Raw genomic sequence first — 23,083 nt, 5'->3', positions numbered from 1 at the left:
TTTCCATAAAATATCCAAGCCCCAGCGGGTATATGTGGCATATGTGGAGGTTTATTTTTAAGCTATTTTTTTTAAAAAGATGCATACTTGTAGCAACCACAATGGATAGCTATATACAAATCAACCACATAATAAAGTTCTAAACAAATTAGAACAATTAAAACAACATAAGACAAAAATTTAAAATATCTGCCCTGCACTTTTTAATGGCCTCGTAAATACTCTGAAATCTGCACTATTCACTTTAATCAAAGTGGTTGTAATCGTTACAGCAACTTACAGTGTCTTCATTACTGTACTAGTCGACTTTTAGTGCATGATGTTAGTGCATCAGTAATAATTTTACTTAACTGCGTTTTCTATCCAGTGGCATCCCTCACCAGTCGCATACATTTCATATAGTTTGCTATGATCTTTTATTTCTAAACTCTAATACAGGACCGCTTGGTTCTGGTTTGTCTTATATAAGAAGTTTTAAAGAGGAAAAGTGTCTTTAAAAACGTTAGAAGAGTAAATATATGCTCATAGTAAGAGAGATGAACGATCCCGATGACTGACAGCCCTCTTGACCAATCAGGTGCAGAGAGGCGTACTCGTGCTGCGTGAAAGGTAGGTTGTATCCCGCTGAGGAAAACCGTTACTCGACCGAGAAAAACCGACACTCTCACTCGGATTCACGGTTCTTTTATTCTCCCGTTTTCTTCACTCGTTTTCACAGTAGTTACTCCATCCACACAGTCCTCTACACGGGATTGAAATGTTACATTTTCGGTCAACGGCAGCGCTCAAGGAGTTATTTCAAACCCAACTGAAGCGTCCGTTGACAGGTAGAGTCGGCGTGAAAGCGGCACCTGCAACCGCCGCCTGCTTCAGCGCCGCCACTTCGAATGGGAGGTCGCCGGGCAGAGGGAAGGCATTTGCCGGGTGGAGAGCCCCGCAGCACTTCACCAGAAAGCACGGCGTGAGAGGCTTTTGCTCCAAGGGCGACGGACACAATGAAGCCGCCAAGGACTCTTCAGCGGAGAAGTGAGTAACGTTAGCCCCGGTCCGTGGGCAGATGTTAGCTGCTAGCTCCATAGTAGGCCGGACCCCATAAAAAAAATGACAATTTAACACAGTGATCATCGGTGATGGAACACTGTGATGACGCCTGGGAATCATTCCATAAAGTTCCTTTTTTTTTTTTTTATCAAAACGATTTCATATTTACAAACACAATAGGTGCCGAATTAATGAGTGGCTCCTAACATTACCTTTTATAATTAAAATGTATTAATTTGTGTTGTATGCCTTACACTTACAAGCTAATCTTAATTAGTAGATCTTAAGAATGTATTTCGGCATTGAGAGTCTACAAGTTCATCACGCAGAGCAACAAGCTGCTATCTCAGATATGGCTGGAACGGACCGGTTAGCCTGCCAGCTAATGGACAGTGGAGGCTGTAGTAAGGGTTTACCGGGTAACTCCGGTGGTCAGGGCAGTAGTGGAGGGGAAAGACCGGTGAACAGCTCCGTGCACACCGGGAGTTAGCAGCCGGGGCGTGATAGCTAAGCAGCCGTAAAGGCAGCGAGGTCCATTATCGGGCAAACACGCTACTTCGGACCGGATTTAGTCATTCACAAAACATCATCTTTGTGAGATCGGGGTCTTAATTACAATTTAACTGTGGATGAAATTAAGATAAGCACCGTAGATGTACGTGTGTCCGAAAAATCGAAGCACATCTTATTCAGCAAGCTAGACACCGCGACCACCCGGAGCTAGGGGCCCAGCATGTTATACCACCGAGGCATTAAGCCGTGTCCAGTTTCTCCAGCCTTTGAAAGTCATATTATAACCATAGTAAACAAAAACCTGTGTCTGTTTAACTTAATGCACCATGGTGATGAGCATCCCAAAAGTGACAGACCGAGCCTCAAGTCAATGTCTAATGAAGGTCAGTCACTATTGCATCTAGGAATGCAACCAACAGTTATTTTGTCATTGATTTTAATATATTGATCATTTATTATGATGCCCATAATATATTGAAAATATGGCTAGTCTGTCAGAAGCCTCCAGAAGCCAAAATTGTGCTTAGTCTGACCAACAGTCAATCAAAAACCTGGAGATTTACATTATGATAAGAAACAGCGTTAAGCAGCTCTTTATATTTGTGAAAATGAAGCCAAAAAATAGTATTTTGATATGTTAAATGGATTTAATTGACAATCGTCAATCAACTCACTTCAACTCTGCCTCACCTTTTCACAATCCTTTTTTGGCAGCCAACTGTCTAATAAATCAACCTTTTTAGGTTCCAACCCAGAACTGAGGTATGATTATTCCTCCACCAGACTACACACACGGTTAGTTTTCAAATCTTCTCCGTCTTCCCGTGTGGAGATCATCACGTGGTGGTGAAACACAGTTCTGTCCTTTGTTGTAACGGCTCAGGGAGATCAGGGAGCGCGTGGTTTGACGCAGAGGATCTCGCTGCTAATGTAAACAGGGCAGAATTGTTGTCATGTAAAAATGAGATTGAAGAGGGGTCTGAATCAAGATTGCGATTCAAAAACGATTAATCGTGCAGCCCTAGTGTCTGGCCGGGGTGATTGTTTAACAGGGGGAAATAGTGAGTGGTGATAGAGAAGTGAGGATGAGAGCTCTCATGGGGATAGACTGGATACAGGTTAAAAGCATTTAATGACCAAAAGCGCCATAACATCCCCACAGGTTGATGAGGCATCATTGTTTCCACTTAAAACCCACTGACATCAGCTGAGACAGTGATCCACCCTGGATCAGCTCGGAGAATGCTTGTTCAGCATGCTGCCTTTCACAGCAAAGTGCTGCATCATGTTCAACAGTTGATTGCGTACAGCTGCACAGCGGAAGTTGTTGTAATGAAGTTCAGACAATTTGTTGTTGTAAATCTTTAAGTACAGATGCCAGCTAACGCTAGAGCTGCCTCTAACAATTATATGAATAATTACTCATCAGGTTTTGCTTAAAATGTCATAAATAATGACAAATACCTGTCATGTTATACAATTGATTTTTTTCATATATCAGATTTTTATGTGAAACAGCAGAAAGTAAGAGAAGTGTCGCATTTGTGATGCTGTAACAAGCAAGTATGTGGTATTCTTATTACTACGATTGTAACAAAAACAACAAAATCTGTGATAACAAACTGATAAGTTGATCCTAACTTAGATGTCGACCATGAGTTGACACATTTTGCTTATGCTTACAGCAATTTATAATTTTTTTTTTTTCTTTACCAGTTAATTTTCTGATTGTTTTCTTGTTTTGTTGGCTATTACAGTTTTTCAGAGTCCAGGGTGGTGTCTTCAGGTTGTTTATTTTAGATATCCAGTTTACTATCACACAAGACAAAGAAATGAGACAAATTCTTACATTTGAGAAGCTGGAACCAGGGAACGTTTATAGTTGCACATTCATTTTCTGTTTATCGATTTATGGATTAATCAACTACAGCAGAGGTGTGGTTGTAAGAATGTTAATATTCGAGTTTAAGTTGCTACCTTTTGACACCATAATGTACATTTTAAAAACAATTTCTGACACTTAATACGTACATTATTGTCAATATTTTAGCCAGTGTTTGGTGGTATGTTAATATTAACCTTAGCTGTTAAGCACAGAGAATCACAGTAACAAAACCCTGATTTGCAGACCTTGATTCATACTGACAAGCAGAACTGTCTTCAGCCTGCTGTAACAGTCTTGACAGTATTTACTGAAGTAAACAAAATAATGTTCATTTTTCTTACAAGTGCAAATAAAGATATTAATGTTTCCCAGATACATAATTTTTACCACAGAAAATAAGTCTACATAATAATTTTTCTTCCTTTTAACATTCAAATCAGCTGTATTACCAGCCACCGCACCAGCCTGTATCCTCCCTTCACGAAGTTTCCATGGAAATAAAAAGCCTCATTGTCCCTGCAGGCAGAACTTGCCTCATTTGTTTCTGTTCACGGACAATTTGCTTAAGCTGTCAGCCGTGTTTAGGCAGTCGTCTGCTTAGCTGACTGGTGTTTCCACAAATTTCAGTTTCAGTGAAGCTTCAAGGTCAGCAGTCCACCAAAGAAAATCTTGGTCGACTGAAATCGCACCTACTCTTAAGCCAATCAACTGGTCGCGGGGGGAAAAAAATCAGCAAGTTATCTCTAGATAAACTAAATCACCACAATACACTGACATACATACATATCTGGTAGCCTTATTAGCCTGAATGAAGTATGTGCAGCATATGAAATCATTTTAACCTAATTTATAATGAAATGATAGCAACAGAGCATCCTACCGCTTTTAGATGATCTGCCATAGTGGTCGTTGAGCTGTGATATGCAAACTGCTGTTTGCAAAGTTTACACTTGACTTCTTGGTTGTTTGTTTTAACAAAACTGACGTGGTATCAGTTAGTATAGTTTTCACAGGTAGTCTGTCCCTCCTGCCGCCGCAGTAAATAATGGATTCATCCTGGAAGGCTGTTGATGTAGCGCTTTTCTCCACGTAACACCGGCGATTGTTCGACCAATGAGAATTTTAGCACATTGACCGACCAATCAACCTGTCGATCGGCGGACTACAGCCCTAGAAGCTTTGGCTCGTTCTGTTAAGTGTCTGTGGAATCATTGATTAAGAAAATAAGTGGCAGATTAATCGATAATGAAAATAATTGTTAGCTACCTACAGAAAAGATATAATTAACTTTATTGATCTGACACAGGGAAATTGTAGATGTAGATAAGTTACGTTAAAGAACTACAATATTTTGTACATCAGGAAATTTTACTATACTAAAACATTGTGACTAATAAATTAGTAAAAAAAAGTAGGGAGACAAGGAAGTTGCAAGAAAAACAAATAGTTTGCACCTGAATCTGAACAGAAAATGAATGTAGTGGGTGAAGTGTCTTGTGACTGCAGATAGCAGTGTTAATAACCTAAGGTTCACTTGTAGAGTGTGTGATTATTACTGCTGGTCACGGCATAAGTATGGGCTCAGGGGAACTGTGATATTATTATTTTTTTACTATATTATGACATTGTATAGACTAAACTACGAATCAACAAATCCAAAAAAAAAAAAAAAAAATTCAGATGAACTCATAATCAGTGCCAGTGGCATCGCTAATGCTCATCGCATCATATTCAAACAGAAAATGACACACTCACCAGGCGCCTGGTGCCAGACGTAAAGAATAACCAGGGTCAGAAGTCAGCGAATAAATTGGTTTTATATAATCTTGACAGCAGGGAGTTTGAAGTCTCAGAGGCCCAGACAGCGTTCAGCCTCCACTCCAGTCTGGTTATGAGGGTCCTGAGGCTATGCCCTGGCTAATAAGGGGTTAAAAATGTTTGTAACGCAGTGGAGCTTATTCCGCCTACATGATTTTTCCACGGTTTTTGCACCAAAGCCTGCGTGCTGGCGTGCTGCCCAGCAGTTGTCGGGGCCTAAAGGAGCAGATGAGTCATGCGCACACATCGATTTGTGCAGCGCCGCCTCTCAACGCTCCCAGTCTAATGTCTGCCTCCACCCCACACCACTTTGTCATGACAGCTGTGAGGCAATGAAACCAGCTCCATCGATCAGGTCAGATAGATGCTGCAGATACTACGGAGGAATCAATCCAGAGACAGATCTGTCCTTGTCAATATGAGCGTCTCTGGCAGTGATTTCAAGTGTTTCAATTACATAAAATGTCATAATCTTCGGACATCTTTTTTTGCCCGAAACCAAAAGATATTTTATGTACAATGTCATAAAAAAGAGAGAACCAACAAATCATTACCCTGGAGAAAGAAAGTTGCTGATGAATTTTCTGTCAATTGAGTTATTGTTTCAATTCTTAAATAATAAAAATCAGATTTGGTTGTTTGTTTGCTGTATAAAATGATCTAACCCCAAACTCACACTAGAAGCGGAATGTCATGAGGGTGTAACCATCACTGAAGCATCCGTCCGTTCAGTTCACACCAGCTCTGACCTCGGTTCAGCTGTCACTTTTCTGGGATGCTGAAAACACAGAGATTACATGGACATTGTACAGAAAGACAAAAGCCAGAAGGTGTTTTCGTTTATTGACTCTTGCCGCCAAAGCTTTATACTGTATGCTCTTTCACTCGGTGAGTTCACAGCATATTAGAGCTCAACTGATAAACCAGCCAGGCAGATATAAAATGTTTAAAAAAGGACAAAACCTTAGTGTTGCTTATTGATCTGCTCGATTCAAAGTGGATCTACAGTGCAGCGTTTCGGACCCAGACTGTGTTTGTTGAATCACAGCTGACCTCTAAAAACATACACAGAGGGAGGGAGGGGAGGGACAGAGCGGCCTACAGCGCTAATGAGAGCTGCTGAGGTAGATTAATGAGGCGATCCAGGCTGGTCCAGATGTTCAGTGTCCACTTCTAACCTGCTGGTGATGATGCTACCAGAGGTGAAATCTCTCGCAGGCCTCATTAACTAAACAAGGATGTTACTCATAGCCTCTTAAGTGAGTACTATTTCACACCAGATCGCTGTCACGCTTGAGCACAGAGTCTCATATTTACTTTCAACTTACTTAATTAATCAGAGGCTCTGAGTTTCATTTTGTATTAGTGTTTGCCGTCGTTAACTCCTACTGAGAGCTCAGTTTTTCCTTCAGTTTAATGTTACTGCAGTAGCTCGGAATAATAATTAAAACCAAGGTTCAGGTTTATTTTTAGATACAGGCCTACGTAACACGCTACTGCTTCTCAGTGTTGGGGTTTCACTGTTTGATAATCTCTCATTACTGCTGATTCAGCGTGAAAACTGCATTTTATGATTCATTAAGTAATGTGATTTTTGTCAGGTTTATAGGGCATATTCACTATTCTTATGCATTTCAGATTTTTTTATTAATTTGTTGTTCTGACAGTAGCTATGAATTATGTTTGTATGTACGTGTGTATCTCAGTATTACATTAATTCTTATTGATGCGATGGTCTGCTGATCTGTTGCTGATGAGTGTACTGTAAATGCCATTGTCACTGTTACTAATTCAGTATTATTCCCTCTTCACACTCTCTCCCTGTTGATCTGCTTGATTTGCATTTGTAAGTATGTTTCTATTTTTTAATCTTATTTTCTGTTCTCCAGTAGAAGTAGAGGTTTTCTGTGGAAAGCCGACAACCGCTTTTACCTTGAAATGACCTCACATCCTCCCAGCGGCTGTGCTTGAATCCCCTCCCCTCTACCTCACCCCCATCCATCCCGTCATCCCCCCCACCCCCACCCATCCACACACACACAGACACAAACACAGACTCTTTCTCTCTGATGTGTATTCCTTCCCCACCGGCAGGCATCAGCCGTCCATTAATGAGGTCAGAGATGGACCACGCTAACAAACAGTCAAAGGACTGGACAACATGCTGATTCAGATGGCATGAGAATTGTTTTCAGTATTAAGGCTGCGTTCCACGCATGTTGAAAATCAGGAATTCTGACTCTCTCCCAGGAAAAAGCTGTGGGACAACCCCTTTAAAGTCAGAATTCCAGAGTATGACACATGATTCCCCTGAGACATAGTGAAGAGAGAGAATGTGCTGGCAGATACTTAAAAAAAACAACAGAGAATTGATATGTCCTGGGAGAACCATAATTGCAGTTACGATCAGAATTGATCAGAATTTCTGACTTCCGACATTAAGTGGAACTCAAAAGTCCATTAATTACAATAAATACAAAATTAACTCTCAATGACAGAGACTTGGCCCTAGTGTTTCCGCTGTAGTTTTCTGCAGCAGTGGTGCTCAGGAATAGTGGATGTGGATGAGAATAAAAGTAGAGGCCAACCAACATTACATTTTTGAGGCCAATTTCAATATTTGACAGTGTAAAAAACCCTGTACAACCTTGTAAACCCTTTTACACGGCAAATGTTTATGATAAAGTTTCTCAGATATCGCGTTTTTGTAAATAAGACATTTCTAAATTGGAAAAATAAACCCAGTGATTTATGGTAATGGGCACAGTTTCTGACGCACCTCAAAGTGACCCAATTTTTGTCTAATGCTTTTGCTGTTTCATCTCATTTACGCAAGGAAACCGGTCAAAATTTGATTTATGTCCTTCATTTGACAACTATTCTATGAAGATATCAGTATCTATCGACTTTTTTAATCGCAAATTGCAGTTGTTCCGTAGTTTGATTAATGTGTCTTATAATTTCCTGACCTCACTGCTGCTGAGTAAATCCAGAGGAAACCCTGTTGGTGCTGAGTCCGAAATTAGAAACTGGTAGATTTCTGCTCCCATGTCTCCAAGGGTCCAGCTTTATTTCTTGTTGGCTGCTGAGAGGAGCCACCAGCCAAGTAAAGCTTCACCTTCAGACATCCTCTCCTAGCACGCAGGCCGGTGGCCCATGATGCAGTGCAGGACATCGTAAGCCTGGGCACCAAGAGCTTTGCGCAAATCCAATTTGCTGTTGATATGAATCATAGCAGAGAGCCTGCTGTGAGCTGGCCGCCCCGTCTGCCTCCTGACACGCTACTAACTTTCCTCCCAGAGACAACTTGGTGTGGAAAAGCTGCTCAGAATACCAGCCAGCCCATTATAATAGATAATAAAATTCCCCAGACACTGTAAACATCAAGTTTACTTATTATTGCAGCAGCGAATTACAGGATTACAGCAGTACAAAGAACATGGTTAATATACAGGCCAAGTGTGGTTGAAATATGAGTCTGAGCTTTAGTATAGTCTGGTGTTCGGCACACTGAGGGATAGAGAACTGAATACATCATGGAAATCATATGCAAAGGGAGGCTTGTGAGCATGTCGGAACAGGACTCAACGTTCTTAAAGGCAGTGGATCAAATCTCAGTAGTTTGAGTATAAAGCAACATATTTCAGAAGAGAGGTTGATGTTTAGCAGAGCTGTAGAGTAATCCTGTCGGAGACTGTACTGTCATTCAGTAGCAGGCTGGTGGTAGTTTCCAAGCCGGCCAACCTTGCTGAGTTCAGCATAGTGTGTTGTTTGGTTTGTCAGTTTGCTAAACATATTCCTGGCTGGTATTCTAGCAGAGCAGACGATTAACACTTTACATTACAGTGGCCTTATGGCACCATATTAACCTCTGGAAAAGTACATGTCGTCATAAAAGTTTTCAGCTGAAACTGAGAATCGTGCTAAATTACTGTAGGTCTCACAGAGCGGAGACCTGACAGTGGCATGATGGTGTATTGTATAAATCTTTTCCACAGGTTACAATACTGTAGTAAGGCTAGTGTAAGGTAGTATTTTCCAGTGTAGTATTACATTTATTACTCACCACTTCTCCTTGCAGTCAAACAGCCTTTTCTCTTCCCTCTGCTGCAGTTCCCCTCCCACTTCTCTACCTCAGAAGGCTTCACTGTGGAGTTACTTTTCTCACTCTTCTGTGTGTTTTTATTTTTCTTTCCTGCAGGAGAAGGAAGGCAGGCATCCTGCCCAGTCTGGAGGACCTGCTCTTCTACACCATCGCGGAGGGCCAAGAGAAAATCCCTGCACACAAATTCACCACAGTGAGTTATGTCAGAGGCATTAACGCCTTACGGAGACTCTGACAGTAGAATAACTGCTACAATAACAGATATTAAGCAGTGAAGAGACACAATATCGTAACACATTATATAAAGGGAAACATGAGTGAAAAACCAAAAGAAGTTAGGATGAAGATTTATTACACATTGTATCCACAAGTTTCCCAGTCTCATAGGATTTTGACACCACTGACTACTTTAACATATATACAGAGGTTTTATGCATGTATATGCAGATAAATTTACCAAGTTTAGAAGGTCGGCAAATGTAAAAGACATGTAGTCGATTTCAGGGCTTTTGAAAATGCATGGGTAATTTGGTTAGAGGTGATTGGACATTTGGATAAATCAACCAAAATATCTGAATAAAAACGATAAATCATTAAACATGAAAGTTTAGTGGGAAAATAACATAGAAAGATAGAAAACACATGAAACAAGATTCAATGGCTTATTTATGCAAGATTTACAAATATAACGCAAAGAGAGACTTAGATGATTTACCACAAGTAAACAAATGTGGGTATCGAACATAAGCTGTCAACGGATTTGCAGTGAATCGGCCTTGTCCCTGTGTAGATCTCTCCCTGGTTGAGCAGGATAAGTCCTCTTGTTAGGCTCTTCAGGAGCCTTAGTTCTTTATTGATTTGTTGTCAGGCGGTCTTCATCATGATGTTGCCCCCTCCTCTCTCTACAGGCACTTAAAGCCACGGGGCTTCGCACAGGAGATCCCCGGCTGAAAGAATGTATGGAGATGCTGAAGGTGACCTTGAAGACGACCTCTGACGGAGCGCTGGACAGACACCTCTTCAAAAAGTGGGTTTTCCTGTTTTTAATGGAAGCTTTATTTATGTGACTGGGTAGCATTAGTGGTCGTAAGGAAGTTGTTAGACAGGTATAATGACTCTTGGAAACTGGCTCACAATGCATAATGTCCTGAATTATTAATGCTGGTCAGAGTCCTCTGCACCTCCCTGCGGCACGAAAGAGCCAGTGTGTGTCATCAGTTATTCCTCACCTCTCAGTTTGCACATCATCAGTGTCTTGTTGAGGTTTTCATCCAGCTGGATTCAAATCAATTATATTGTGGGTAAATTATGATTTGTTGTTAGAAAACCAGACCAGATTTTACCGTGACATGAAACATACTGTAAATCAAAAACCAAGAAGGTGTGGGTGTTTTTGATAAATCTGCTGGTCTGCCACAAAAAACATTTCATCATTTATTAAATACAGAAACAAAGACAGGAGATGGGCAGTGTGAAACTGAAAAAGTCACTTTGATGAAGTGAAATGTAACTTTTTATAACACTAACAGGAGTAGTGCCATCATATCGTAATAAAAAAATCGAGCTGCAACTAAAGATTGTCATTATCGATAAATCTTTTGATCTATGAAACAAAAAGAACAGTGAAAAATGCCCATCACAGTTTCCTACAGCCCAAGGACCCAACCCAAAGATGTTCATTGTACTATACTGTGAAGACAAGAAAAAATAAGCAAATTCTCACATTTGAGAAGCTGGAACCATCAATTATTTTTCATTTTTGCTTCAAAAATAACTGAAACTATGACATTTTTTTTCTTTTTCTTTTTTTTGCCTAAAACCGCTTTAAAACCACAACTGGAAACAAAACAAGGACGGGTTTAGAATAAAATGACAATCACCCCCCAACCATACCCTGGTAGCATCAATACAGAATGACCCCCAGAGGAAACAGTGCTGAGACAGAAATGGGTGACAGCTTGGGAAGCGGTGGCGTGGCGAGTCGGTGCATATGACGGCTCACTGGGGGGTCGAATCCTCACCAAACAGACCCCAGCGTCAGCGCTCCTGGCTGGAATCCATCACATCCGCTCCTCGGGCTTATTTATAGAGCTGAGCCTCACAGAGGGAAGCATGTGAACAGGCGGGGGAATGTAGCGTGTTTTCTCTGCACGGATCCCATGCTATAGGGATTAGGCAGGGTGTGATGCAATGAGATAGCTGAGATGCAAATCTTTCTGCTACCAGAGAGGCACAGCTTCTACTTCACCACCTTATTATTTGGAGTAGAGTGTTTCCAATCTGTGGCCTTAATCTCCCCAAATAAAAAGGATCAGGACAGAATCTGGAGGCAGCGACAACGTTTTCCACTGTTTTTTTGGCGTTAATTGGCAAACCACAGCGGCTGCAACCATCAACAAAATGGGTTGAGAGTATCTGAGGATAGTTTGGTTAACCAGACTTGCAGAAATCTATAAAGAACCGCGTCTAGACCTGCTCCACATGGAAAGTGCCCTGAGATAACCTCTGTTATGATTTGGCGCTGTATAAATAAAACTGAATACAATTGAAATCCTGTCAACAAACTCGTCAAGCTGAGCCTGCTGAGCGCGTTCGGAAAAGTTACCAGGAGATTCGTATACTCTTCCCAGCTCTACCACTTATTGCCAACAGGGGGCAAAAATGCCAAAATTTTTTTTATTTTTATTTTTTACACCTGCAGATGACCTCTCCATATGCAGGTCTAACTTTTTCTGAAATTTTGTGCATGTGTCTACATTTAATACATTTTCCTGAGACGGGAAACATTCACCTTATTCTCATCGTGGTTTACCACAAACTCTCGAGAGTTGTTCGCAGACTCCTTAAGGGAGTAGAGTTCCTCTCGGTCATGGTTATAGGCTAACCGGAGGAAAAACCTAAACCGTTTTCTCGTCCTCTGTCTTAGATGTGTCCAGAGCAACATTGTTCTGCTCACCCAGGCCTTCCGGAAGAAGTTCGTCATCCCAGACTTCCAGTCCTTTTGCGCCCACATCGATGACCTCTATGAAAATGCCAAAAACCTGTCTGGAGGGCAGGTGAGTGAGGGCTGCTTCAGAAGTAAAACTGTCTGCAGAGACAGGACTGTTTTTCAATGAGGCTTTCTTCCATACGCAGAAATAATCTAAATCTCTGCACATTCATTTATTTACATAGGGAAAATTTGCTGCCTAGACGTGCACTGCCTTAGCTGCACTGTGCTGCAGGGTGACAAAGGTATTCATGCTGAGAGAGAAAAGAGAGCAGCATTCAGTTTTTCCAGCCAGACTCATCACAATCTGCTTGTGTTACCATTTGTCATATTAACAAATATGCCGTAGGTGGCAGACTACATTCCCCAGCTGGCCCGCTTCAGTCCAGACCTGTGGGCCGTCGCCCTGTGCACCGTCGACGGACAGAGGTACAATTTCAGTCTTTATTCATGCTAAATAGTTTTTTTGTCTATTCACATGTATGTCACGTACAGTGACTCACAAGAACCCACAGTAAGTAGTTTGCACATTTTAGACACAAAGTTTTCAGCTCGTCTAAATTTCTTCTTAAATTCTCAAAATCAAAACAAATTCCAAATAAAAACTAGGAAACTATGTTAAGCCGTTGAGACGTACAACACTAGCAGCAGTGTGAACAAACATCGGTCTGTCTCTCTCTCTCTCTCTCAGGCACACTGTCGGCGACACCAAGGTTCCTTTCTGTCTGCAGTCTTGCGTCAAGCCGCTGAAATACGCCATCGCTGTTCACGACCACGGCACCGAGTATGTTCACCGCTTTATCGGCAAAGAGCCCAGCGGTCTGCGATTCAACAAGCTCTTCCTGAACGAGGACGGTGAGGAAACGCTCACTCCACACCCACACACACACACACACTCCAGTACTCCTCATACAAACGAACCTCTCCTCCGTGTTTGCACCATGACTCAGTCGGCCGTGGTTGAACTTCCTCTCCAGGCTCATGTGCTCTCTCTGAGAGGATCAATCCTGAAGGCCTGGTTGCCATGGAACTGTGATAAATTTTTAATGAGAGGTTGCAGCACTGAGGCAGAATAAAACAGACAGGCCAGTGTGTACCAGAGACATACATAATAACCTGGATGTTTAGCCCAAGAGATCCAGTTTCCCACAGGTCTGAAGTTCACTGAGGAGGAGAGGGTGGTACATCACAATATAAGTCACATCTGTCTAAATGAAAAAAACCATAAAGCTTATCAATATAAATCTGTAACTCTCACAGTGGATAGTGATACATCCCACAGCCAGGGAGCTGAGCTACGGCTGCTGTGGCCAATTACTTACTCCCATCTGACTAGTGTGTGTCCATGGCCCATGCGGTGTGTTTAGATACGCTGAAGGACCACCACATGTGCGGTTAAAAATATCTATCTGTGACGTGATCGCTCAGTAGCTCGTCAAATAATCAAACCTCTGCATACAGTTTATTGAGGTTTCTGATTTTCAGTCAGTGTTTGCCCCGGTTGTCCTTTTCTCACAGTGTTTAATGATGAATGAGTAAATGATACAAAATGAAATATACAGCCAACTGAACGCTAGTGTTTCTACCAAAAGATATATATATCATATAATATAAAATATAGATAATATAAAAATATTGCTTTTGCGGGAGATCGGCTAAAGAAAATCATCTGTTGCATAAGAAGATTAAAACACAGAGGGGAGGTGGTGTAAGTGTGTTTTCTAATATTGTGTAACTTACCTTGTTATGTTGATGTTTGCTCAGTGGATTATTTAGCATAGTTTTGACCTCCGGCATTAACCTTTATTTTCTCTCTCTCAGATAAACCACACAACCCCATGGTTAATGCTGGTGCTATCGTCTGTACCTCCCTCATTAAGGTAAGAGTTTGTTAAGCTATGGCCTCAAATTCTGAAATTGATTTTACGTCTTTTAAAATGTAGATTTCATATTATGTGGGGTTTTCTTTGGATGTCGGGGCTGGCAGACCTTACTACAGTTTCAGTGTCATTTTCTCTGAATTGAATGTTTTCAACTGCAGCTAGGAAGTCCAACAAAGTTTTGTCCAACTGTCTGAAATAAAATGATAATCATCCAGAGAATGTGTTTCCGCCAGATTACTGTACACGGGGAGATTAAGGTTATAGATAATCACGCTGAAAGGGGATTTGGTTGAAAGCAGCAATGCTCGGATATCCTGCACAGACACACACAGTTCATAGAGTCCACGTAGTGGGTGGAGATGGAGACAGAGCAGCGTGGCCCAGTCAGGTCAGCTCAGCCCAGCTTTAATCAGGGAAACTGCTCTTCTACCTGAGTGCTTGATTACATATCCTCCTCTGGCCTCATGCACACACGCACACGCACACAATGGGAGCTGGTTTCAGCGCTCTGTTAGACGTACAAGAGCGCCACCTGCTGATTTAAGACTCAAATTAAAATATAAACCTCCGTATCCTTTCTCGAGTGGCCAGCACTTTAATTACTGTATTGAATTCATATGACGAGAGAAGGACTGATCTGATCTCACGTGCAGACAGATACGACTCCTTCAGCCCAAACCTGAAGATGTTAAGAAAATCTACCAAGTGACAAATCCACATACAGCGTTCTGACTTTATCCAGTGTCAGCAGCTGCTGTATGTAAAAAGTTCATGTTGGATTTATTTAAGAGGAGTTTCAGACACTATTTTCCTCCATTATGTGTTCAGATATTTCTGGGAGCAGTCCAGTGGATAGAGGATTATAATGCTATGCAATATAATGCAATGTGGCTGATGTTGGATCTTTTGCAGTTTTCAGTTCCAACATCTTGAATAAGAAAATATTCAATTTCCCAGTGCTATTGGTTTTGCCTTTCTTAAAAATTACAAGAGCAAACATTAAAAAAAATTACAGCTTATTAATCCTAAACCAATGTTTACCCATAAAGTTTCTAAACAAACGTCCTCCACCACAGTAAATGATAATGATAATAGTAACCCAGTCCTGCCAGTGTGTGTGTAAACACACATTATAAATTGCAGTGAAGTCTTGACATTCATGGATCTCTAAACTCTGTTTACTCTACTGTCTCTACTGCTGCAGACTGAAACTCAAACTCAAACAGAAATGGAAAATGTATATAGTCTCCATCACATGAGCTTTAAACACAGGCATTATTTAGTGCTTCTGTTTCTGTTTCTATTTCTAATTTTATAATTACACAGTGGTATTTTGATAAATCTTTAAAACAAGAAAACCTCAGAACAGCCTTTTGTTTTTCCCTTTATTTTGGATGAGCAGAGGAACCATCCAGTATTTTTTTATTTTTTATTTTTTTTTGTTGCAGTCACATCGTATGGGACTGATGGTCAGGACAAGCTTCTGGTGAACAAAACAATTCGACATTCGGACGATGTTTATTAGCATTTCGGGATTTGGGGTTTGAAAATTTGGCCTGAGTTTTTAGGCATCAGGAAGACAACTTCTCCGGTCGTTTTGACCATGTGAAAGCAGTCATCCTGTCAACCAGTCCCACTGAATCCCAACCTGTCACTGTTGAGATTTCTGTAGCTGAAGCTTGAATCTGTTGTATCCATTGATCCGAATAATAACACCAGGTTCTCTCAGGGACTGTTTGCATGCGTCCCTCCTCCTCTCTCCTCTCTCTGAATCTAGATCTATACACTCAAATACACTCATTTGCAATGTACCTTTTCAAGGCTCCTTGTGTGGTTTTATGTGTTGTTGCATATTTTACAGCATTAGGATCTTTGGGAAATTATGACCACAGCAACAGGTCAATGACGTTGGTAATTTTTCCTTTTTAATCATTTTTCCCCTCTTTGGTCTGGATTTGTGACAAGCTTTTAGCCTTCACATGGCTGTTAATGAATGTTTAAATGTCGCTTTTATACTTTTCACCTGCATCCTGCAAACTGTTTATACGTCTGGATTATAAACAGTACAGCTCTGGCTCAAATCAAACACCGGTTTTATACCATACTCCATTCTTCAGTAGAGAAGGCCCTTATTTGTTTTAGTTTCTTTCATTTCTACTTTAGATAAGATAGTAAAAGTGATGAGCTTTATGATAAATCCTTTTACCTCGTCAAGTCAAAACAGAAAATCTGTTTCTGTAGACGATAAAACCAAAACTGTGTATCCACACTGCAAGCTACTAGTCTGTGTACTCTTAGCATCCTTGTGCCTGTGTGCAGGTACTATTGTTGTTATGGTATTTGTAAGATAAATGGATTTTGTTCCTATAAAAAACTGACATCATGACCAGCAACTCAAAAGAATAAGTTCAAGAGAGCTTTGCTGTGTGAAAGAAACACATTCATGACTAAAGGAAGGAAAAGAAGGCTGGCTGGCGGCGGGATGTTTGAGGCTCACCTCGCGTTAGCATCAGCCGACAACTCAAGCAAAGGCCATGCAGACACAGTCAGCAGAAAACAAGTAGGCGATCAGGTGCAGGCTCTCTCAGTCCAGCAGTCGACCCCCAACGCTGCCGAGCATCAGCATTAAATACGCTGAGATCATTGATAAAGTGAACCTAATAACCTGAGCCTGTAATAACGTGTGGTTATTCTCTGAAACGCCTGAAATCATCCGGGCGGAGTCTGTTACGTGAAAACAAAAAGAGCAGAAATCTAGAAATGAGATTGCTGGTTAAAAGCCGTCGACTGTGAAACCTTCAGGTCTTCAGCTCGCAGTGTGAATACACGGCTAACTCACCGGCCACGGCTTTGCACAACAAACACTCCTGTAGTCTCTGTACACTGGTATTCTGATCAGCAGTTACACCTCTAAAATACCTTGATGACAGGCTCAGTTGAAGATTTACTATTTTTTTCTTGAGTGGATTAACTGTCGTAGTTCACCTCCTCCATCTCCAGCTAGTCTCCCACCTCTAATCTTAATTCATCTGATGTCATGACTGGTTTGATTGGTCACATAACTGGTGAATTTTAAAACCGTAGTGATGTAAACTTGCTCTGTCCTAGTTTAATATCATAGACATACGGATCATATATGATAGTGCTAATGCCATGACGTGGGTAACTTTCAGTGGCAGTTTGTGTTTTACATGTTGATATATTTTTTTTTTTGCTGAAACGTCATTTTATTAACACTGTTCTGTCTGTTCTCCAGCAAGGGGCAAGCAACGCCGAAAAATTTGATTATGTGAGTATGACGGCGTCTTATTGTTGTCGTTAAAGACATTATTTCTTTAACACCCAAATGAAATTAGGCTTTTTCTCTACCACTTAGTGTCAGAAAATGTTTCTTTTGTCATAGAAGATGAGGAAAATATTCATATTTAAAACGTCACGACCAGTGAACGAGTGAACAATTTAAATTTGGATTTGAAAATCTGAGATCTTGTTGCTTCCTTAATGGGATGTATTTAGTCATTTCATGTTGATATTTAAAGGTCAGCACATCTGTCCATTATTTTGTAAATAAAGACGTTTTCTCTAAATCTGCTCCTCTGCTCTGCAGGTCATGAACTTTATGAACAAACTGGCAGGAAACGAGTACGTGGGCTTCAGCAACGCCACGTGAGTAACACAACACATCACTACAGAAACACGCTGAACGTGTAAAACCGAGTCTCAAATCAGCAGGTGGCGCTCTTGTACGTCTAACAGACGCTGCCGGCCCCTGATGTTTTACCGACTTATCATATCAACGAATATCTAAACAAATAAATAACGTCGTCCCCGAGGTGCGAGGAACGGTCCTGTGTGATTTGAGTGGAATTCGAGGACCCGCAGTAACTTTTACAGACAGAATGGTTCAGTCGGTGCAGTTTGAGTCTTATATAACGTGAGCTGAGTCGTGGCCTTTAAAGAACAAACCCCCCCTGTGTGTCCCAGTTTCCAGTCGGAGCGCGAGTCTGGAGACAGGAACTTTGCCATCGGCTACTACCTGAAGGAGAAGAAGGTAAGGTCAAAGGTCGCCCGCAGCAGAGAAAGCCCTAAATGTGACAGCGCGGCTGCTGGTTTGATGTCTCTCAACCAGACTTTGTTATATTTCACTCTAAGCTCACGCTACCAAATTACAAGCCACATATCAGACATTCACTGGTCAGTTCTGATAAACTATGTGAACTATTTAGAAAAGAGGACTCTGCTAAAAGGTGTTATTAGAGTGGTTGAAGTTGTTTTTGTCCTTCCAGTGTTTTCCAGAGGGGACGGACATGACCTCCATCCTGGACTTCTACTTTCAGGTAAACGCAGCTCAGAAGAAGTTGGAGAATTCATGCAACTAATGAGAAAGTCTTGGGCTTGTCGTGGGATAGTGATGATGGAGTGTCAGTCGTTACACTGGAGTGATTTGATGTAAGAAATATGAGCCATTCGAGTCCCAGAATCACAAATCGTTCTTGTTCTTCCCTCGTCAGTTGTGCTCCATCGAGGTGACCTGCGAGAGCGCCAGCGTCATGGCGGCGACTCTGGCCAACGGCGGCTTCTGTCCGATCACGGGAGAGCGAGTGCTGAGCCCCGAAGCGGTGCGAAACACTCTGAGTCTGATGCATTCCTGCGGCATGTACGACTTCTCCGGGCAGTTCGCTTTCCACGTGAGTAACTCGCTCGTTCTGGGCGACAGGGACCCTGTTGGGTGACAGGCGTCCAGGACGCAACACGTCATCGTCCTTGTGTTTCAGGTGGGTCTCCCGGCCAAATCTGGTGTCGCTGGCGGGATTCTGCTGGTCGTACCAAATGTGATGGGCATCATGTGTTGGTCTCCTCCTCTCGACAAGCTGGGCAACAGTGTCAGAGGCATCCAGTTCTGCACGGTAAGCTCAGCTTTGAATATTCTTTATTTTCTAGCAACTTCAAAAATAACCGGTAAACCGGTCCCCCGGAGCCCAGGTCGGCATCTTCCTGGCTTTTTTGCTTTTAAAAATGACTCAAAGTCTGAATCGCGATAGTTGCAGATTTGTTTTCTGTCCGTGACTCTCATCATACAAACAAACCGACCTTCTGTATTGTTTGTAGTTTATCCACGTGACTGACCTTCTGTCTGGTGGTAACGGTCTGAAAATGAGCAGTGGACTGATCCAGAATATTGTGACCCAGTTAACCACACAAGTTGAAACTGCTGCTGCATAATGACCCACTCGTCACAACTGTGGGACTGTGTAATAAGTGTCTTCTCCTCCTCTCAGGACCTGGTTTCTCTCTTTAACTTTCACAACTATGACAATCTGAGGCACTTTGCTAAGAAGCTGGATCCTCGAAGAGAAGGAGGAGACCAGAGGGTGAGTCCCAGCAACATGTTCCTTCATCAGCTTCATCCTCCTCCTCCTCCTCCTCCTCTTCAGAGCCTGAAGCAATTTCTTCTGCAGTTTTCTTTTTAATAAAACATGTGATATCCACATCTACACTTACTAGAATCCCTCTTATTTTTCCTCTCGTTACATTTCCTGGTGTGGTTTACTTTTAGTCTTGAACAGGCAGTAAAACATTTTTCAGAGTCTGCGTCACATCCTCCCCCGTTTGCTCAGTGTCCTGGATGCTGGACGACCTTGTCTCTAGGATTTTAATCCACAGCTCCATCTGCTGGAAAATTACTCCAACACCAGTGTATAATATTTGACCTTCATTTTTACTCTACTCCAGTCTTCATATAGTTTGGATGTATGTAAATGTTGGGCTTTAATCTGTTGGTTGTTGCGTTTCAGGTGAAGTCAGTGATCAACCTGCTGTTCGCCGCTTACACTGGAGACGTCTCAGCCCTGAGGAGGTAAACAAACTGTCTTGCTTCAGTCAAAAGGGGAGAAAAAAAGGTGATGAGAAGTTTCTTGAGACGATGTTTAATGTTTAACGTGTATTGGTCCAGGTTTGCTTTGTCCTCTATGGACATGGAGCAGAGGGACTATGACTCCAGGACGGCCCTGCATGTGGCAGCTGCTGAAGGTAAAACTCGGAGAAGAAGATTGTTCATGTGTTACTGAGTCCGTTGGTCATGGAGCCGATGTGATTTACGCGCACGTGCGTTCGTTTTTTTTAGGACACACTGAGGTGGTTCGCTTCCTGCTGGAGGCCTGTAAAGTCAACCCGGTCCCCAGAGACAGGTATCATAGTGTCCACACATACTGGTTTAACTGGTTGATTGAACCCACTTAACTGCAGTGATGTTGGTCTTCATATGACTCTCCTCTGACTGTTACCTCCACGTTTTCCGCAGGTGGGGGAACACGCCGATGGACGAGGCCGTCCACTTCGGCCACCACGACGTGGTGACCATCCTCCGCGATTACCACAACCAGTACAGCCCTCAGGACAACGCTGCCGACAAGCAGAACGCAGAGAAGAACCTGGACGGCCTGCTCTGATGGGAAAACCGGAGGTGGCCGGTATGCTCTGAGGGGAGAAGGAAATCACTTTGCACTTGGGAAAAGCATCTTAAATCTAGATGAGAAAGTAAAAACAACCACACGTAGAAAACAGTTAGGAACATTAAAACATACTGTACAGTGAAAAACTACTTAGATGAGAAGAAGAAATTTAAAGCCCCCTTAAACACAGGGCAGCCGCTGTCCCTCCAGTGGAAAAGCTCCTCATCATGTTGTTAGTGGATGTTATTGGTTTTTGTATTATATCCATGTCTGTACCATGAGTGGGGAAATATTTTAATTTCTATTTCTATTTCGCGTTACGTTTCATTGTCGTCAGCTTTGTAGGAAATGACCGGACACCGGGTGAATGCTGGGTAAATTCAGCTGTGGCTGGTTAAGTTGATTGACTCTGTTGTTTTTATTCTGTAAATCTGAAACAGGAAGCAGCAGGTGTTACAGGTGCCCTCACTTCATCATCACAACATGGTGGAATGTATCTTCCCCCAGACACTTTGTGTGTGATAGTTATTTATCTATTTAAGATCAATTGTACATTTATGTCGTGGGTGTGTGTAAGTAAATACGTACGGACACGTGCAGAGCTGTTCTACAGTTGATCAGGTCTGACTGAACAAACAAAACAAGTTCTGGTCTGGTGGATTCAGCTTCAGTCACGAGGTGACACGTGACATTTAGATTCATATTTTCATATTTTTTGACTCTTCGGCTAAAGTTCAGGTTGACTTCAAAGTTTCTACATATCCGATACGACACTGCTGAGATCCACCAACAACAGAAGAAGCTTGCTCTGTGTTTTTATTTTTATTTATTTATTTTTTTTTATTTAATTAGCAATTTCAGCCAACAATGGAGAAAAATTTTTAAATAAAGTCCTGGTAGGTAAAGCGTGGGGACTACAACACAGGCGGCGTCTCAGACATGTTTTTGGTCAAATATTGAACCAGTTCATTTCATTTCACCGTTTTAGTACAGACATGCGACGCGATAACTCTGATGAGGCAGATGAATTTTTATGGTTTGTATGTAAACGCATGTTCCTGCGTAAGATTCAGGAAGGTCCAGTCTGTTTCCACAGCAGACTCGGTAGATTTTAAACACTTAAAACTGAAGGAGATTTACGATGCAGATTGTTTGATTTTATTTTTTTTGTCTTGTCGTCATACATGAGATTGTGCAGAGGTTTTGAGTGTTAGAAGTTTGGATGTTGCTTCTGTACAAACAAACTGAACCATGTGACGTAAACAATCCAAATGTTGTGGAAATTTAGAGGCGTGGAAAACGTTTTTTCCTCAGGTCAGGATCAGTTCATTTAAAGTTTTAAAAAATAAAAATAAAAAAGCACAAAACTGCAATATTATAGAAAAAGTCAGTAATAGACATGTCAGATAAAATCAGGAGGAGGGATTTGATTCCTTTTGATATGAACGGATCCCGACCTGAAGCTCCACTCACTCATTTGTTTGTGTCTGTGCAGCTGCGACTGAAGTCTCTGAATGTAACGTGTTTGGTGTCGTTCTGTTTCTTCTTGTATATTTATGCTTCTTCGGCTCATGTCGGTCGGTCGCAGGCAGTCCAGATATTTATTCACAGAAAAAAAGATTTAATAAAAGTGAGAAATCATTTGGATGTCTGAATTTTTTGGGGGTATTTGTAGCTGTCAAAGGATTTTATTTCTGTAATTTGTGGGAGTATTGTGAAGTTTTAATAAACGCTTTGTTTGTTTTAGCCAAACAAAACATGTAAAGACTGAAAAATGCTGCAATAAGAGAAGGTTGTAGGTTCAAATCCGTTGGTTTCAAGCCTGCAAAAATTCAGTGGGAAGACTATAAATAAATCCTCTGAGGACGTGGGTTTGAGCCTTATGAGGCTCAGTAGATTTTTGAAGTCCAACACCCAAAGCAAACAGTCAAAGGCTCGACGAAAATACCAGTCAAGCGTCCGGCCAAACGGTTCAGGGTGTTAAAGGACTGACTGGGGGTTCTGAGGACGTGGGTTCGATCCTCGGCCAATTTTTCAAGTCCAACACCCAAATGAAATACATAAGGACTCTATGACAAAGCCTACAGGTGTCTCCAACCAAACGGCTGGGGGTGTTAGAGGACTGACTGGGGGTTCTGAGGACATGGGTTCGATCCTTATGAGGCTCGGTAGGTTTTGAAGTCCAACAGCCAAAGTGAAGAGTGAAAATCGCGCCGAGAGAAGTTCCCGACACGAAGGGCACTTGGTGGCGTGGCGGGTTCGGTGGTGGCCGTAAGGTCGTGCCGGTCGTGGAGCGGCTGGTTCGAATCCTCCCCGTTGTCAGTACCCGGAGCATTAAAATCCAGAATGGTGGGTGAGTGGGTGGGCTCGGGGGGTGGGTCCCCCCCCGAGCCTCCA

The 23,083-nt window shown here is 41.9% G+C and overlaps 1 protein-coding gene across 4 annotated transcripts; it reads left to right on the top strand.

The window, feature by feature from the left end:
* Nucleotides 1–557: 557 nt before the first annotated feature.
* glsa (glutaminase a) lies at nucleotides 558–22,765 on the top strand. 4 transcript variants are annotated; one of them, XM_040142243.1, is made up of 19 exons: nucleotides 558–609; nucleotides 719–1,026; nucleotides 9,459–9,555; nucleotides 10,271–10,389; nucleotides 12,289–12,418; nucleotides 12,701–12,780; nucleotides 13,043–13,206; nucleotides 14,173–14,231; nucleotides 17,491–17,523; nucleotides 17,842–17,900; nucleotides 18,219–18,285; nucleotides 18,521–18,571; nucleotides 18,746–18,922; nucleotides 19,010–19,141; nucleotides 19,514–19,606; nucleotides 20,030–20,091; nucleotides 20,188–20,264; nucleotides 20,359–20,422; nucleotides 20,536–22,763. In XM_040142243.1, exons 2-19 carry the CDS (start codon nucleotides 758–760, stop codon nucleotides 20,681–20,683), a joined length of 1,881 nt encoding a protein of 626 aa, XP_039998177.1. In that variant the 5' UTR covers nucleotides 558–609; nucleotides 719–757; the 3' UTR covers nucleotides 20,684–22,763. The 4 variants fall into 4 exon arrangements, with proteins under 4 accessions (XP_039998177.1, XP_039998179.1, XP_039998176.1 ...); XM_040142245.1 differs by lacking the exon at nucleotides 558–609 and having other exon boundaries at nucleotides 633–1,026; nucleotides 9,465–9,555; XM_040142242.1 differs by lacking the exon at nucleotides 558–609 and having other exon boundaries at nucleotides 633–1,026.
* The last annotated feature ends 318 nt before the right edge of the window (nucleotides 22,766–23,083 follow it).

The sequence above is a fragment of the Xiphias gladius genome, chromosome 13 (genome assembly GCF_016859285.1).
Source record: "Xiphias gladius isolate SHS-SW01 ecotype Sanya breed wild chromosome 13, ASM1685928v1, whole genome shotgun sequence".
Classification (NCBI taxonomy): domain Eukaryota; kingdom Metazoa; phylum Chordata; class Actinopteri; order Istiophoriformes; family Xiphiidae; genus Xiphias; species Xiphias gladius.
The sequence above is the reverse complement of the archived record's forward strand: the minus strand, read 5'-3'. Positions and strand labels throughout refer to the sequence as shown.